The 18,112-nt window shown below is 39.8% G+C and overlaps 1 protein-coding gene across 4 annotated transcripts in view; it reads left to right on the forward strand.

Moving 5' to 3' along the window:
* RSPO2 (R-spondin 2) overlaps positions 1–18,112 on the forward strand; it is a 226,971-nt gene that overhangs the window by 123,128 nt on the left and 85,731 nt on the right. For all 4 annotated transcript variants that reach the window (XR_009497078.1, XM_059893312.1, XM_025001677.2 and 1 more), the window contains one exon: positions 17,562–17,750. Coding sequence is in view for 3 of the 4 variants with exons in the window: in XM_025001677.2 (XP_024857445.1) it covers positions 17,562–17,750 (189 nt within the window). In the remaining variant the exon portion in view is untranslated. The remainder of the gene's footprint in view (positions 1–17,561; positions 17,751–18,112) is intronic.

Raw genomic sequence — 18,112 nt, forward strand, 5'->3', positions numbered from 1 at the left:
CTAAGGCATATATATGGAATTTAGAAAGATGATAATGACAACCCTGTATGCGAGACAGCAAAAGAGACAGATGTATAGAACAGACTTTGGGACTCTGTGGGAGAGGGAGAGGGGATGATTTGGGAGAATGGCATTAAAACATGTATAATATCATATAAGAAACGAATCACCAGTCCAGGTTCGATGCAGGATACAGGAAACTTGGGGCTGGTGCACTGATAATTGCTTCTTAATGAGAGCAGACAATCCTTCATCATCTGTCTACTAGCTCCTTATCTTCCTCTTTGGCTCCACTTCTTTTTGAAATATGTTGCTGTCAGAGTACTATGAGTAACAATGAAAAGAATAAAGAGGAAGAAACGTGTCTCTGCAATATTAAGTTGAGCATCCCTGAAAATGAAATGGAGACTTAGTGATTACAAAGTGATTAGAAGAAGTATCTGTTGACAAAAATTCTTGACAAATATGACTCCCCATTTCACCACATCAGGAAGCACATAAGGCAACTTGTTCTGTTTTTGGTGGTGATACTCAGTTTGATCCCTTGGTTAATGTGGATTCGACCAAATCTCCTCACTATAAAGGCAACTTCCCTCTTTGGAATTAGTAAGTAATCTCCTGGGGGATATTTTTTTCCCAATAAACTTTTACCTAATGGTATTAGTTGATGATGGTCCCTGCCTGAATTAAATGATTGTATCAATGATGGAAAAATGGCATGTCTAATTGTATAGCCTGCCAGGCTCCTCTGTCCATGGAATTTTCCAGGCAAGAATACTGGAGTGGGTTGCCTCCCGGGGATCGTCCAGGCCCAGAGATTGAACCTACATTTCCTGTGTCTCCTGCACTGCAGGCAGATTCTTTACCCTCTGAGCCATTGAGGAGGAAGCCCAAATTATATGGCCATAGTCATTCAAATGCAGATTAAAGGATATTCCATAAGAAAACTGGCTTTGATTCTAAAAATCTCGATGTCAAGAAAGACAAAAAATAGCGGGGAAGGTGTTCCAAATTAAAAGGACTAAAGAAACAACCAAATGCAGCCCACAGTTCTTAATTAGTTTCTGGATAGATGGAAAAACAAAACATTGGGGATGGCTGACATCCCCAGTGGATGGATGGATATAGACAAAGGATGGATATAGACAGCGTATTAATAATAATGTTTTGTCCATGCTAAATTTCTGAGGTCTGACAATGATACTGTGAATATGTAAGACAATGTTCTTATTCTCCGAAGGTATATGCAGGATAATTGCATGTGAGGTATTGTGGTGTCTGCAACTTACTTGTAAAATAATTTACCAAATATGATTGTATTATTTCTGTATCTTTCTATCTGTAGATCTCTGTGTATATAGAAAGAGACAATGATGCATAGGTAGGGAGAGAAAGCAAGGGATATTATGATGTTTTTAAATAATTAGGTTAATTTTAAAATAACTTGTTCTTAGTGACTTATAAATACCAAAATAGGTGTTTATATTAATTATTTTAAGAGTGCTTACAATGCTAGTGTCCTAAACCATCTTCTAGAATCTGGAGTTCTTGAAATTCAGTTTTCCCAACTTATTGAAAATGAGACATTTATTCATGTCCCATCTTTAAAGCCCTCCATTTTTTTCAGGAATCAATTTCTTAATATTAAAAGAAAGATATATTTACTAGGATCTTCTTGTCTATCCCATATTCACTATTTTTTATTAATCTGTGATATTTTCTCTTTTCATGTCTTTATTTTTAATAAATATAAAATGGAAGCAGAAAATAAGTTTTCTGTCTCTTTCATCTATTGTTACATTATATTTAAAAGTTGAGCTTAACAATGTCATCTTGTTAATTTTGCTCTTAAAAATATTTCCCATAAACCTTAGGAAACTTTAGCCTTCTTCATATTTCTTTGTGATTTTTCTGTTTTTCTCATGAATATATCCTTTTGTACATGTTGCTTAAATGTTTAAATTCATCAGAGGATTTCCTATGAAACCTTATTGAATTCTATAGAACATCATGTCATTCATTTTTTTTCCTCATTGAGATTATGTAAGTAGAGTATTATTTTGAAAATATCCTCTTAATTCCTTTTCTAACTTAGAAATGTTGGCTGCAAAGCCAATCCTGTATCCTTCTAAACTTAAAAAAGAAATACATTCTTAAAGCCTTAGATTTTACTTCTACTGTTGCAGTTTCTATATATTCTATACTTATAAACCCCTGAACTGTGAACTTCCAGATGTTCAAGCTGGTTTTAGAAAAGGCAGAGGAACCAGAGATCAAATTGCCAACATCCGCTGGATCGTGGAAAAAACAAAAGAGTTCCAGGAAAACATCTATTTCTGCTTTATTGACTATGCCAAAGCCTTTGACTGTGTGGATCACAATAAACTGTGGAAAATTCTGAAAGAGATGGGAATACCAGACCACCTGACCTGCCTCTTGAGAAATTGGTATGCAGGTCAGGAAGCAACAGTTAGAACTGGACATGGAACAACAGACTGGTTCCAAATAGGAAAAGGAGTACGTCAAGGCTGTATATTGTCACCCTGTTTATTCAACTTATATGCAGAGTACATCATGCGAAATGCTGGGCTGGAGGAAGCACAAGCTGGAATCAAGATTTCCAGGAGAAATATCAATAACCTCAGATATGCAGATGACACCAGCCTTATGGCAAAAAGTGAAGAGGAACTAAAGAGCCTCTTGATGAAAGTGAAAGTGGAGAGTGAAAAAGTTGACTTAAAGCTCAACATTCAGAAAACTAAGATCATGGCATCTGGTCCCACCACTTCATGGAAAATAGATGGGGAAACAGTATCAGACTTTATTTTTTGGGGCTCCAAAATCACTGCAGATGGTGATTGCAGCCATGAAATTAAAAGACGCTTCCTCCTTGGAAGGAAAGTTATGACCAACCTAGATAGCATATTCAAAAGCAGAGACATTACTTTGCCAACAAAGGTCCGTCTAGTCAAGGCTATGATTTTTCCAGTGGTCATGTATGGATGTGAGAGTTGGACTGTAAAGAAAGCTGAGTGCTGAAGAATTAATGCTTTTGAACTGTGGTGTTGGAGAAGACTCTTGAGAGTCCCTTGGACTGCAAGGAGATCCAACCAGTCCATTCTGAAGGAGATCAGTCCTGGGTGTTCATTGGAGGGACTGATGCTAAAGCTGAAACTCCAGTACTTTGGCCACCTGATGTGAAGAGTTGACTCATTGGAAAAGGCCCTGATGCCGGGAGGGATTGGGGGCAGGAGGAGAAGGGGATGACAGAGGATGAGATGGCTGAATGGCATCACCGACTCAATGGACATGAGTTTGGGTGAACTCCAGGAGTTGGTGATGGGCAGGGAGGCCTGGCGTGCTGCAGTTCATGGGGTTGCAAAGAGTCGGACATGACTGAACGACTAACTGAACTGAATATTATAATTCTCAGCAAATGCTTCCTTGTATTCCAATTAAGTATTGAGTGTCTCCTTTTGCTGTTTCTGCTGTTGTCTGAAAGGTAGATTGTCAATAAGATAGGCCAAGGTTTATCTGGCACACAAGGACAAAGAGTTCAGCCTCCTCCAACCGTGTACAGATATCTGCACGTGTCCTGTTTCTCTCCTTCGGATATTCTCCTCCAGCTCACAAACTCCTGGTCTCTCTTCAAGACCCAGGTCATCTTACCACCTGTATCTTAGCTCTCTAGGATGAATCTCTTTCTTCTCTATCCCTAAGCACTTGGCAGTGTGCACAGAAAATACAACTTAAAATCCACAGCACCTTAGTGAATGAACAACAACACCTTTAAAGGCTCTCAGTGAACAAATCTAGGATAAGTTGAGCACAAACATAACATATGATAGTACAATGAACAAAGTCTGTGATTCCCCACAGATATAAACAAACAAGCAGACCAACAAATGAGGGAGAAGGGAAAGCTCATTCCAACGCCAGAATGCCCCCTGATAAATGGAGAAGAATGACGGAGTTAGAGAATCACCTTTGAGAGTCATCCAAAGAATAGTTGATTCAGGCAAGAATCACTGGGCTACACAGGTGGCTCAGTGGCAAAGAATCCACCTGCAATGCACGAGACACGAGTTCAGTCCCTGGGTCAAGAAGATCCCCTGGAGGAGGAAATGGCAACCCACTCCAGTATTTTTGCCTGGAGAATTCCATGGACAGAGGGGCCTGGTGGGCTACAGTGCATGGGGTCACAAAGAGCTGGACACGACTTAGTGAGTGCACAGGCACACACATCAAGCTAGTTCAGTTCAGTCACTCAGTCATGTCTGACTCTTTGGCACCCCATGGACTTCAGCACACCAGGCCTCCCTGTCCATCACCAACACCCGGAGTTTACTCAAACTCATTTCCATTGAATCGATGATGCCATCCAACCATCTCATCCTCTGTCGTCCCCTTCTCCTCCCACCTTCAGTCTTTCCCAGCATCAGGGTCTTTCCCATCATCAGAGCTGATGAGTCAGCTCTTCTCATCAGGTGGCCACATTGGAGTTTCAGCTTCAACATGAGTCCTTCCAGTGAATATTCAGGACTGATTTCCTTTAGCATGGACTGGTTGGATCTCCTGGCAGTCCAAGGGACTCTCAAGAGTCTTCTCCAACACCACAGTTCAAAAGCATCAGTTCTTTGGCACTCAGCTTTCTTCACAGTCCAACTCTCACATCCATACATGGCTATTGGAAAAACTGGTCTTGACTAAATGGACCTTTGTTGGCAAAGTAATGTCTCTGCTTTTAAATATGCTTCTAGGTTGGTCATAATTTTCCTTCCAAGGAGTAAGCGTCTTTTAATTTCATGCCTCCTCATCAAGGAATACTAAAACCAGTGTGGAAGTTTGAAGAACAGGATGGGTTCTTAGTCTTACTATATCTCCTCAAAAAATATGTCTTCTGGAGCATCAGTTCCCAACCTTTTTGGCACCAGGGACCAGTTTCGTGGAAGACAGTTTGTCCAGCGGGGGGAGGTGGGATGGTTCAGGCAGTAATGCCAGCAGTGTGGAGGGGGATGGTGCAGGTAACATGACTGATGTTTCAGGCAATGTGAGCGATAAAGTGAAAGTGAAGCTGTTAGCCTGCTCAGCTGTGTCCTACTGTTTGTAACCCCATAGACTGTAGCCTGCCAGGCTCCTCTACATGGAATTCTCCAGACAAGAATACTGGAATGGGTTGTCATTTCCTTCTCCAGGGGAACTTCCTGATCCAACCCAGGGATCGAACCCGGGTCTCCTTCCTGTATTACAGGTAGATTCTGTACCACCAGGGAGCTGCAGATGAAGCTTCGATCATTTCCTAACAGGTCTGGAGCCAGTATCAGCCCTGGGGTTTGGGGCCCCTGTTACAGAGGGTAAAATAGTGACCTTATAATATAGAAACCTGGCAGGTATAACTTTAGCCAAGGCATCAAAATTAGTATCACCAGTATTGCAACCAGATTCATCAAGTGCTTCTTGATCTACACAAAAAAGGCCATACCATCAGTTCCTACGTTATTCCCCAAATGTGAGATCAGTCACTCAAATAGATATCCTGTAAATAACTGACCTGCTCTCTTCCAAAATATCAAACTCACAAAAGAGGAACTGTTCCAGAATAAGGGAGACTGATAGGTATGACAGCCTATTGTAATGCATAATCTTGGATGGGATTCTAGTCTAGGAAAAAAGTAGATTAAAAGGAACAGTATTGGGATAACTGAATATGGACTGCAGTTAGAACATAGTATTGGATTATATCAATATGGAAGGTATTATAAGACAATGTCTTGTTTTAGAAATATATACTGAACATGAAATTTCAGTGTAGAGTGTTATTTCAGTGTAGAATGTAACATTCACAACTTGTACTCAAATGGTTCAGAAAACAGTATATGAATATATTTATATATACAGGCATAAATGTGGGACTCTATATACAAATCTATATCTGCAAACGGGCTTCCCAGTTGGCGCTAGTAGTAAGGAATCTGCCTGTCGATGCAGGAGATGCCAGAGACATAGGTTCGATCCCTGAGTCAGGAAGATATCCTGGAGAAGGAAAGGGCAGCCCACCCTAGTATTTTTGCCTGGAAAATTCCATGGACAGAGGAGCCTGGTGGGCTACAGTCTATGGGGTCTCAAGGAGTTGGACACGACTGAGCGAGCACATGTCTGTAAACGTGCACACATCCGGTTTCGCCACTTTTTGAGAGTGACCAACTAGTATTGACACTTTTCCAGCACTGCAGGTGCAGTTTGCTTGGAGGAGGAAAGGAGAATTGTGGCTGGGAGCAGAGGCAACTGGCTCTTGAACCCTGTCGGTGTGTCAGTCCGTACCGCTTCACTGCAGTGCATCTTGAAAGTCTAGTTGGACTCATTTGGATGGCGTACAGAGCCTTTCTAATTACATAGGTACACTTGCTGTGTTACATCAAAGGCTCCTTGTCCAGGGCGGGATTTGTCTTCAAAGACAGTGAGGAGAGTGGCCCATTTGCAGGAAATTGCATGGTTTGGGGGTGATGTGTTTTTGAACTTGTCAATTGGAGATTCCAGTTTTTAAAGTGCTGGCCTTTTGCTGTATGCCAAAACCGTTAAAAGACTTTCCATTTATAATTTTGAGGATTTCTCTTTAACTTCTGCCAGAAGAAACCTGTAACTCAGTTTCCCCTATTATCCTTCTTGGTATATCAGCAGTTTGACTCTGAAGTGTTCTTGGGGATGACATCCTAATTTTGTTGATTTATGGGACTTAGTATAGTCCTAGTTATGTTAGGAAAGAATTAGCTTAGTACTCTTAGTGACTAATCATCAAAAGGATGCTTGATTATTTCCTTGTAGCTAAAAACAGAGCATGGGGCAGTGAGCAAATTACAAGGGCACAGCCTAATTTGAAAGAAACTTCTCACGGTTTTAATCTTGGTACAATGCATTTTATCCCTAGGTGCTGTACATATATCTTTTAATGAGGAAATTAAAAGCCTGGCTTTTGAAATCAGAGGTCAGAGCTGGATTTAAATTTGTCACTAACAAAGTGTATGACTTTGGAAAGGTTTCTTAAACTCTCTAATCTGTTTATTCACTTCTGATAAACAGAAATTATGAGTAATAAGCACTGCTTTCAAAAATGATGAAAGCATATAGCCTGCAATTTGTCGCATAGTGTGTTCCTCTGTATTCATTTTCTTCTCCTCCCATATTGATTTTCCTCATTTTCATTTCTTCTTGTTCTGAATACACATAACTTCTTAGAACAAGAACGATTAAGTAGCATGATTTCAAACTAAGGTATTGATTGCTATAAACTTAACAAACTGACAAAGCATGTTAAAATGAACTTTGATAAATGTTAAATGCAGGTGATTGGCTTAAAAATTACTGAGAACTAGGAAATGGCAACCCACTCCGGTGTTCTTGCCTGGAGAACCCCAGGGACGGGAGAGCCTGGTGGGCTGCCGTCTATAGGGTCGCACAGAGTCGGACACGACTGATGTGACTTAGCAGCAGCAGCAAACCCTGTGTAGGTCTGAAGATTTAATAGTGAACCTTTCTAATTTTAATTAAGTCTGTGTGGTATTTCACCCACAGTGACCTGCTGCTGCTGCTGCTAAGTCGCTTCAGTCATGTCCGACCCTGTGCAACCCCATAGACGGCAGCCCACCAGGCTCCCCCATCCCTGGGATTCTGCAGGCAAGAACACTGGAGTAGGTTGCCATTTCCTTCTCCAATGCATGAAAGTGAAAAGTGAAAGTGAAGTCGCTCAGTCGCGTCCGACTCTTCGTGACCCCATGGACTGCAGCCCACCAGGCTCCTCCGTCCATGGGACTCCAGGCAAGAGCACTGGAGTGGGGCGCCATCGCCTTCTCCACACAGTGACCTAGATTGAGTGTAATAAATCTTTCACTTGTTATTTTTGCATAATCGTGTATTCCTGAATAATTGTTAGACAATAATGCTTGTCAGCCCTAAGGGTTTGCTAGTGTGTTTTTCATTAAGACAATTAAAAATTTTTTTTTTATTATCTTCATTTGAAGAGACCTGTCTCTAGGACAGTGTAGCTAACAGTATTCATTCTCTATTTTAAAATACAGTGGTATAACCCACATCTAAAACACATGGATCCTTTAATCTGGTTAGTTATGACACTGGTGGTTCTTGAGGGCTGTGTTTATGACACCAAATAAGCTATCCAGTTGACTTTCCATTTATTGTCTTAAAATTAAAACACTGAAATAAGCAGGAGTCAATTTCTATTCTAAGACCCACGTGGTCCATGAGAGACAGTTGACTAACTTGTACGCAGTGAGAATTCCATCATACCCTGTTTCCCCTTTTAAAAAACCAATTTAATCTTTGGATAGAGGGGGCGTTTTTTCCTATAGGCAGTTGGGTAGGTCAGGCACCGTGGCACTTAGCTTATAGTACTTAGGAAGTATGCAGAACTTATTTTGAAATACTGTTAGTATAAGAAGTATTTAAGTACTTTATGGAATAGAAGTCCAGCTCTGTTTATGAGCAGTTTTCTTTTTTCTATTTAAATAATTGGATTATCTCCTTGTGTAAACTTGGACTCGTGTGAAAGTGGTGGTTTCACAATCTTCATAAATGTATATATTTAGATCTGCTCATGTTTGAGTTACCATTAGCACCAACACTCTGTCAACATTTCCACAGGGTCTTTTAAGTATGTTGAGAAAGTCCCAGCCAACCCTTGACGTGAGTAATCTATACTACACAGCAGTTTCTAGGCACGGCTCAGAGGATCCCACACATTCTAACTTTAAACTTACATATCTTCTGGCATTAGAACAGTTTGATGGAGTGATTTTTTTTTCCCTCCGTCCCAGATTCAAGCTGGTGGCTCATTTTATACAATGTAAAATATATGTCTTCCTTTGTTTCAGAACATCATATAACTTTGGGCAAATGAGCAATGTCAAAGCATCTTACATTGTTCTCTGACTTCATCACCTAATGAATGTTAATGGCCATAGCTGTTGTAGAAACTGAAGAGCTTATGCCTTTGACCATGTTAATAGTTTAGTTTTGGGATGAGCATGTTAAGATCCTTAATTGTACATTTTCCCCTGTTACCTGTCAGAGTTAACATTTAGCCTGGGAATATGCATTAAGATTTTTGTGTCAGAGTTGGTGGTGGGAGTGAGGGGAAGAGGAATAATTAATTCTTAAAGGGCTTGACTTTGACAGTGAGTGTTCATTCTGAGAAATACTTCACTCTTTGGGGAATTGTATATGCTTACTTGAGGGCTAATGATTTTAATTTTTCGTTAGCATCTATACATAGCTACTTTCATATTTGCTTGGGTCTTTTTACTTGATGTTGGGTGTTAATGACCGTTTTTGGAAAAATGTTTCTGAGTCTCAATTAATTCATTCAAGTTCTTACTTTCTACTTGATGGTTAGTTGATGAGTGCATAGAACTGGCACATCAGAGTGCTCGTTTCAACCTTCCTTGAGCTTCTAGAACTCAGTGCTGCCAAACTCTCAGGATCAGGACCTGATGGGTACTGATTAAAAACAAACAAACAAAAACACTTAGGTACCTTGCATTGCAAAGTAACATGTGCATTCAGAAGCTCTTTTGGGAAATCTGTGGCTCACAGCACCAGATGTATAACCTGCATCTGCTTCAGGGGCTTACATGTAGGGTGAACTATGTTGAAAGGATACTGCTTTGTCTCAAAGTAAAATGTGTTGAACCAAAGTAATTTTTCCTGATTATTGTAGTGACTGCTTTGGTGCAACCTTTCAATTTCCTCCAGTTTTGGCAGGCTGCCTTGAATATTAATGAGGATTTGTTAAATTAGAAGGGGAATGTGTTTATTGTTTTCTGAATAGGTCCGTTGTGCCCTCAAACAAACCCATGTAAGATTCCATCCACATTTATTTTGCAACCATATCTTAGTTCATCATCTTTGTTTGACCTGCCTTTTGAGTATTCTGGGCTTCCCTGGGACATCTCAGTTAATTCAGACTTGAAGCACTCATGACACATGCCTCATACACACTTTCTGCTTCCTTGTAATGTGTTTTAAAAAAAATATCCCATCTGGTTAACCACACAACAGCCACGGCTAATCTTGGTTGTAAATGTATTGCTGAGGTGCCAGTCTATGAGGATTATGACTCGTGTGGTGCGAGCACTCGAGAGGAATTAGCAGCTTACAGTTGTGGTCCTTTTCCTCATTTTTTTGTGATGATATTAGCACTTCATGTGTTAAAATAAACCTGTAACTCTACTTAAATTCCTCCCTCCATATTTTAAAATCTTCTAGTAGAGTTGAGCTTTTGTACAGTAAGATACATACTTTGGTAGGAGCAGAAACATCATCTAATTAAATTCCTTTAATCCTGATGTCATTAAGAATATTACCTGGTATCTCAGTTGGTAAAGAATCTGCCTGCAATGTAGGAGACCTTGATTCAATTCCTGGGTCAGGAAGATCCCCTGAAGAAGGGATAGGCTACCCACTCCAGGATTCTTGGGCTTCTCTGGGTGGCTCAGATGGTAAAGAATCCGCCTGCAATGTGGGAGACCTGGGTTGGGAAGATCCTCTGGAGAAAGGAATGGCTACCCACTCCAGTGTTCTGGCCCAGAGAATTCCATGGACAGAGGAGCCTGGCAGGCTACAGTCCATGAGATCACAAAGAGTCAGACACGACTTTCTTTCAGAAGGTGAAAGTATAAAGTGAAAGTGAAGTTGCTCAGTCATGTCGGACTCTGCAACCCCATGAACTGTAGCCTACCAGCCTTCTCTGTCCATGAGATTTTTCAAGCAAGAATACTGGAATGGGTTGCCATTTCCTTCTTCAGAAGATCTTCCTGACCCAGGGATTGAACCCGGCTCTCCCGCATTATAGGTAGACACTTTATTGTCTGAGTCACCAGGGAAGTCCTTAGGGAAGTCATCACTTTCAGAGATGATTTCAATATTTTGGGAGGCTTAGAAAATTTTAGAAGTATTGTTTTCCTAAGGAATACTTCTGAAGTTAGGGATATATCCAGTTTTTCATTCTTAAAAGACATGTTTTAGGTGGATAAACAATGATATTATTAATTATCAACTAATAACGTTTTCAGACACCCAATGGACATGGGTTTCTCAAAGCTAATACTTCTTGGAGAAGCTAAAAGTTTCATAAGTCTTTTTCCTAAAAATATTGGTATCTATTGAAGCACTCATAACAAAAGGTAAAAAATGATTCTGAGAAGGTGTATTTCAGTTCTACAGGTTATGAAACTTTTGAATTCTTGGCACAAGTTTGCCCTTCTCATTTTTTTCCCCCTAAACTCATGTTATTTTAGCTCCTCTAAAACTTCAGTGGACATTTAGAAACTTACCTGTGTCAGAGCTTTATTAAAATTGTTCATTTTAACATCTGTTTTCTAAGGCATGATTATAATGGTGAATATCTAGCCTGTTAAAATCTGTTGTCTTTGCATCAAAGATCAGATTACATATTTCATTTTTATCAATATTTAAAATTTAATGTAAAAAAATTTAATGTAAAATAAAGTACTCTGAAAGATAGGTATTTCTCATTTGGGTCAAATTTTGCATGGCTTGATCATTCATAATCTTGATGGCTTAGTCAGGTTTGAGCTTGGTATTATACATGATTACAGGATTTTTTATCCCAGTGATGCCAAGTTCTAGTGGAAGGATCTATGCCCAACTTGATTTGTATAGGATCTGACAGGCAAGTTCTCTATTATTGGTGCCAGAGATAGGGTTTTTGTTTCCAAATATGTATCTTGAATTTGGAATTGGGTGGAGATAAATATTAGCAATTTTGTGATAGGATGGATCAATGAAGTTAATAATAAATGTTCATTTTTTTGAAAAGCTGTTGGACTTGTAACATTATTTAACTTGAAAATATGGAATGAGGCTAAGATGCTATGCTAACAGGATATTATTCAGTCTCATTATTTTCAGAATTAGAAATCTGTACTCTTTGTCAGGAATGGATGCCTTCAGCTAGTAAGAATTTAGATTTCTTCTTGTTTGGCAGGGCTTACAACAGAAACAGGGGAACACTTTTAAGAAGTATTAGGAGTATATTAGAAACAGATGGGCATTCAGCACCTACATAAAATGTTCTATGGGATAAAATGTGCATAACTGGGTTTGATTTAACAAAGCATCAAACTTAAAAATATCAGGATTCGTAAAAAACCAAACTTACTTTGCAATTTAAGAGGAATATAAATTACGTGACTAGAATTAAGAGTAAAGAGTTTTACTTAAGCTGTTTTTTTTCTCCTTGTGTACTTATTAGTGATATAAGGAATTGTTACCTGGTTTCTGCCTCGTGATTTTTTGTTTTCTATACCCGTATATTCCTTTTCCCGTCAAGGAGATATGTGTGGATTTGTGTTAATACCACTGTCTAACACCTTTTAGAGGATTTTTAATGTTTTATGTGATATATTTCATCTTTAGAATTTTGGGTGGGTCTAGATTTAGAAAAGTGTTTTGGTTGGAATGATGAGGCCCTGGATCTCAGCAGGCTTCAGGGTTGGAAAAGTTGAAGCTTACGGGGGAGAGCAAATAAACACGGTCTTCAAAGCTGGGAATTAAGATCTGTTTATTCACCTGCACACTTGAATTAAATCTCATAGAAATACGCTGAGCCATTTGACTTATTAAGATCCTGACAAAATAAATTACTCTAGTCATGTTTAAAGGTCTAATTTTTGCTTGGCTTTAGATATATAGAAATTGGGGTGTGTGTGTGTTAGTCGCTCAGTCATGTCTGACTTTTTGCGACCCTGTGGACTATAGCCTGCCAGTCTCCTCTGTCCATGGAATTCTCCAGGCAAGAGTACTGGAGTGGCTTGCCATGTCCTCCTCCAGGGGATCTTACCGACCCAGGGATTGAACCCAGGCCTCCTGCATTGCAGGCAGATGCTTTACCATCTGAGCTACTAGGGAAGCCCAGAGATTTGTATGCTGCTGCTGCTGCTGCTGCTAAGTCGCTTCAGTCATGTCCGACTCTGTGCAACCCCATAGACGGCAGCCCACCAGGCTCCCCCATCCCTGGGATTCTCCAGACAAGAACACTGGAGTGGGTTGCCATTTCCTACTCCAATGCATGAAAGTGAAAAATGAAAGTGAAGTTGCTCAGTCGTGTCTGACTCTTAGCGACCCCATGGACTGCAGCCTACCAGGCTCCTCTGTCCATGGGATTCTTCAGGCAAGAGTACTGGAGTGGGGTGCCATTGCCTTCTCCAAGAGATTGGTATAGTCACCATATAATGGATGAAGAAGTTCTTGTTGAATTTAGCTTCTGATTTACAACATAGAGGAGACCAGGATAGTTGACACTGGACAGTGGTTAATTAAACTGAAAAATTTGTTTGAGGTTTGGGCCGTGAAGCTTCAAACTGCAAAAATTACACATGTTCTTATCCTTCAGCTTTGAGGAGCACTGCTGAAGGTTGGGGCAAGTGAAGAGACAGCACTCACGGCTGGGTGTGGCTCACATCACTTTTGTTTTAAGAGGATTCCTCTTATGTAGGGTTATAAAGATATCTAAGATATGGACTCAGGTAAGTATTCCTTACTTCATTTTCATTGTCAGTTAAAGTTCAAGTAAATAAAGCAATGCATTTACTGATTTTAAGAAAACCTTTTTAAAAATGTGGAGTACACTTTGTTGACTCTGAAATCTTTGTGGTCAAGATGAAAGTTGACTTCTGATACATAAAAACAAAACAAAACAAAAAGCCTTTAATTTATAATGAGTCTCTTAGCTCTGTAATTCTCTTCTCTCCATCCTCCTCACTGTGCAGTGTGATTTATAGTGATAGCTCTGGGTTTAACTTTTGAACTTTAAGTACAGCTTCACTTAACTTTGTGATGACTGTGGTCCAGAGAACCTTCTCCTTAAACTATTTTGCTACATATGTAAATCTTCCAAGTTCTCTTTTTACTTATGAAGCTAAGTCTGGGATAACCTTCTCCTTAAACTATTTTGCTACATATGTAAATCTTCCAAGTTCTCTTTTTACTTATGAAGCTAAGTCTGGGATAACCTTGATATTACGAGTTCATATTTGTAGTTAAGTTGCAGAGCAAAAGGCAGCAGTGAACCACTGCAGAGCGCTCTGCGGTGTGCGGCTGCCTTTTGCTGAGCTCCAGCCAGCAGCTCCTGTCCTTGCCTTAGTCTCCCGGTTGTTCCTACTTAAAGGCTTTTTCCCCGCCCCCCACAAAAGAGTCATAAATTACATCTCCAAATATCATGCCATAAGGGTCTTTCTGCTTAAGGTGGGTTATGTTCTTAGACAGCCCTGAAAATTAAATGAGTTGGGTTCTCCCCAGTCACCACTTCCTCTGCCAAAGCCATTTCATCCATCATAGAGCTGCTGAGTCTTTCTGATTCTGTTCCCTTCACTCACGTTCTACACCCCACCCACCCTACTCTGTCTTTATCTCCTCCTTGCATGGAAGTTAGTCTGTGTCTCAGTTTTTGAAACTTATATACTGATTCCTTACACCCTGCTCTGAACAATAATAACAAAATCTTATAATAAAACCTCTTCAGAGGCATCTGGGAAAATTGTAAATAATCTAGGCTTATTTCCAGGGGCTTCACTGATGGCTCAGATGGTAAAGAATCCATTTGCAATATAGGAGATCTGGGTTTGATCCCTGGAGAAGGGAAGATTCCCTGGAGAAGGGAAAGGCTACCCACTCCAGTATTCTTGCCTGGAGAATTCCATGGATAGAAGAGCCTGGCGGGCTACCATCCATGGGGTGTCAAAGAGTCAGACACGACTGAGCAACTAATACATTCACTTTCACTTTGTATTTCCAGTCAGCTATGTGAAAACATTTTATAAATTGTAATTATTTCATGAGAGTAAGGCATAATAGAAATCTTATGATGAGAATAAAAGCAGAAAAACTGACCCTACAGTAGAATGGAGAGAGAAGTAGAGAAAGATAGGTAGGGCAGAGGGTAGGGTGGTTAGGGTGTCTAAGCTAGAGGTAGAAAGGGCCTCTGATAAGATTAGTGGAAATCACAAGAGTAAGGGTTCAGATTACATCTTCAGAAGATATTATCACGGGAGCTACAAGAGGAAGAAAACTTTTAGTAATGGCCTAGACACAGGAGTTGGGAGGACCAGAGACTGAGAATGAGGTCTTGAATCGAGGCTCTAAAAACTGGTTGTGGTCTTCATAAAAACAGTGTTGGGCATAATTGAATGAATGGTGTTGGTGGGTAGAGGCTACAGATAAAACTGACATTTCCAAGAAACATGAGTGATATTGGTCTGGTTCATTGGTAGGAGAGGATGCTCACGACCTGATGAAATTTGAGCAAGTTATCATACTTCATGTAAAGTCTGATCACAGTTATGAAAAATCCCAGTTACATATTTTAACTGTCGTATAAGTGTACATATATGAAGGGGTATCTGGAAAGTTTGTTATGATTTTATTAGGAACTCTATATGAGGAGGTGATTTTCCATTTGATTTGATTCTTTTTTGCTCCACAGTTGCAGGTTAAAGAAAATAAGTGGTAAATAAGAAATTAGTTGGGAAGCATAGATAGGCTTGCAAGCAAGAAAAAGTCCATAAAATAGATTCACTATGTAGATAAAAGCAGTTGAACAGTTGATAGGACGAAGTCCTAGAATAGGTGGGAAGAAGCAGACCTCAATGGCCAATGCAAAGGGTTATCTTGGCCTTGGTTTCTGATCCCGAGTACCTTAGCTCTTTTTTGGCTCCTTCTCTGAAATGTTAGGTTAAGACCTTGTTTTGGGGATCTCTCTGGAGGAGAGACTGTAAGAACAATCAGGGAACCTAGAAGAAGTGGGGGGAGAGTGTTTGTGGAACTGAAACCTAGGAAGAACTGCTCCGAGTAGAGGTACATATATTGGATACTGAAACATTTTAAGTAAAGGACGGGTGTGGTATATAGCATACTTCGGAGTATTGCTGCTAGTCTGAATACTGAATGTTTATTTCTTATGCAATAAAGATTATATGTAGGGCAAATAGGATTGTAGTCTCAAAGTGAAGTTTCAATAATTGATGAATTTTCTATTCCTTCTTAAGACTTTCGTGGGCTAACTCAGGAAAATGAAGTCAGTGTGGCCTTATATATCTTGTATTTATGACCTTGCTTGGTGTAAGGATAACTAAAAGTTAACATGACTTTTTCATATTTTAGAAATTGTACTGGGATTTCAGGTTGTATCATTTTTAAATTTTATACCAGGACTAGAAACAGAATGTTTTCTTTTAATTATCCTTTTTGTCACTAACTGTAGTGAACTTCATGAGGTTTATATATTTCAGATGCTATTTTTTTTCTTACGTATTTCTTACCTTTTGTGGTACAGCTCTTTAAAACTATTTTCTAGCTAAGTTCCTCTCCCAGTCTACCATTCAACTTGTCCATAAAATTTTTTTCAGCTTTAGAGTTTTAATTTCTTTCTCATTTGCATATTTTATGATACTGTTTCTTCCTGCACGTGATTTCTAGTCATTCCATCCCTTCCAATGTGCTAAAGATACTCACTTTAAGGTTATTTTCATATTGTTCTTTCTTATTCTTTAGGTATGAAATCTCTTACTCAGACTGATTGTTCCTCATGGGGGTTTGCTTGCACGTGTGATTTGTTCATTTTGATGTTAAGGTGGTTTTCCTTAAGTCCCAGGTGTCAGGGTTGTAGAAAATTTCTGTAGCGTCATTTCATACTTTTGTTTTTTTTTTTTTTTCTTTGTGGATATTCCTGGATCTAACCTCTTGACTTAGAAACCCCATACTACATTGATGATTTGAACTTGGATCCCACACTCAGATGTCTCGTAGATTTGGTGTAGTTATTTCTCATGGGTTATATTTTTCTCTCCTCCTGTATGCCCCCTAATCCAGGGTTGGAAATGTTTTCTCTGGCCAGTTGGAGTTGGGGCTTCTAATACTTGTTTCGTGGAAAAACAGCCTTCATGACTCCACTCTCAGTTCAGTTCAGTCGCTCTGTCGTGTCCGACTCTTTGCGACCCCATGAATCGCAGCACGCCAGGCCTCCCTGTCTATCACCAACTCCCGGAGTTCACTCAGACTCACGTCCATCGAGTCAGTGATGCCATCCAGTCATCTCATCCTCTGTCGTCCCCTTCTCCTCACAGAGACAAATGTTAACTCTTTACGTGCACACTTCTTTACTCATTTATATTGAAGTGTAGTTACTCGCAGTACTGTGGGCTTCACGTTTACAGTGATGTGGTTTGCCACGCACGTTTCCTTGGTTTGGACTCAGGACCCTGCCATGAGGTCTGCCTCTGTCTGCTTCAACATCTCCAGCCATTTAGTTTGAGCTTTCAGCCTCAAGTCTGCCTCTGGGTTTCTTCTTTGTTGCTAAGTTTAGTTGTGTTTTAACCTTTTTGTTTTTTTTCTAAATGGCAAAGGTTATTTTGTTTAGCATTTCTATATGATTAGAGCAGAAGGAAAAGAGATACTTGTCTTTTTAGCATGTTGTGCTCACCAGAAGTCTGACCATATGCATATTTAAGCATGTATTCTTTTTTCTTTTACAGCTAGTTATGTATCAAATCCCATTTGCAAGGGTTGCTTGTCTTGTTCAAAGGACAATGGGTGCAGCCGATGTCAACAGAAGTTGTTCTTCTTTCTTCGAAGAGAAGGCATGCGCCAGTATGGAGAATGTCTGCATTCCTGCCCATCCGGGTACTATGGACATCGAGCCCCAGATATGAACAGATGTGCAAGTAAGCAGTTGACTTTTGTCCACCCTATTTTACTGCTTATGCAACTTAGGGGGAGTTAAAAGTTTAAAATTTTGATTAAGTATGTTTTCAATGTACTACAGAAATAGTTTAAGCTTAAACTTAAAAAAAAAAATGAGTGGGGTGGGATAAGAACACTTTTACTTTATCTTTTGTATAGAAATGTATTGTTCATGGGGCCTCCCTGGTGGCTCAGTGGTAGAGAATCCACCTGGCAAAGCAGGAGACATGAGTTAGATCCCTGGGTTGGGAAGATTCCCTGGAGAAGGAAATGGCAACCCACTCCAGTATTCTTGCCTGGAAAATTCCATGGACAGAGGAACCTGGCGGGCTATACAGTTCAT

The sequence above is a fragment of the Bos taurus genome, chromosome 14 (genome assembly GCF_002263795.3).
Source record: "Bos taurus isolate L1 Dominette 01449 registration number 42190680 breed Hereford chromosome 14, ARS-UCD2.0, whole genome shotgun sequence".
Classification (NCBI taxonomy): Eukaryota; Metazoa; Chordata; class Mammalia; order Artiodactyla; family Bovidae; genus Bos; species Bos taurus.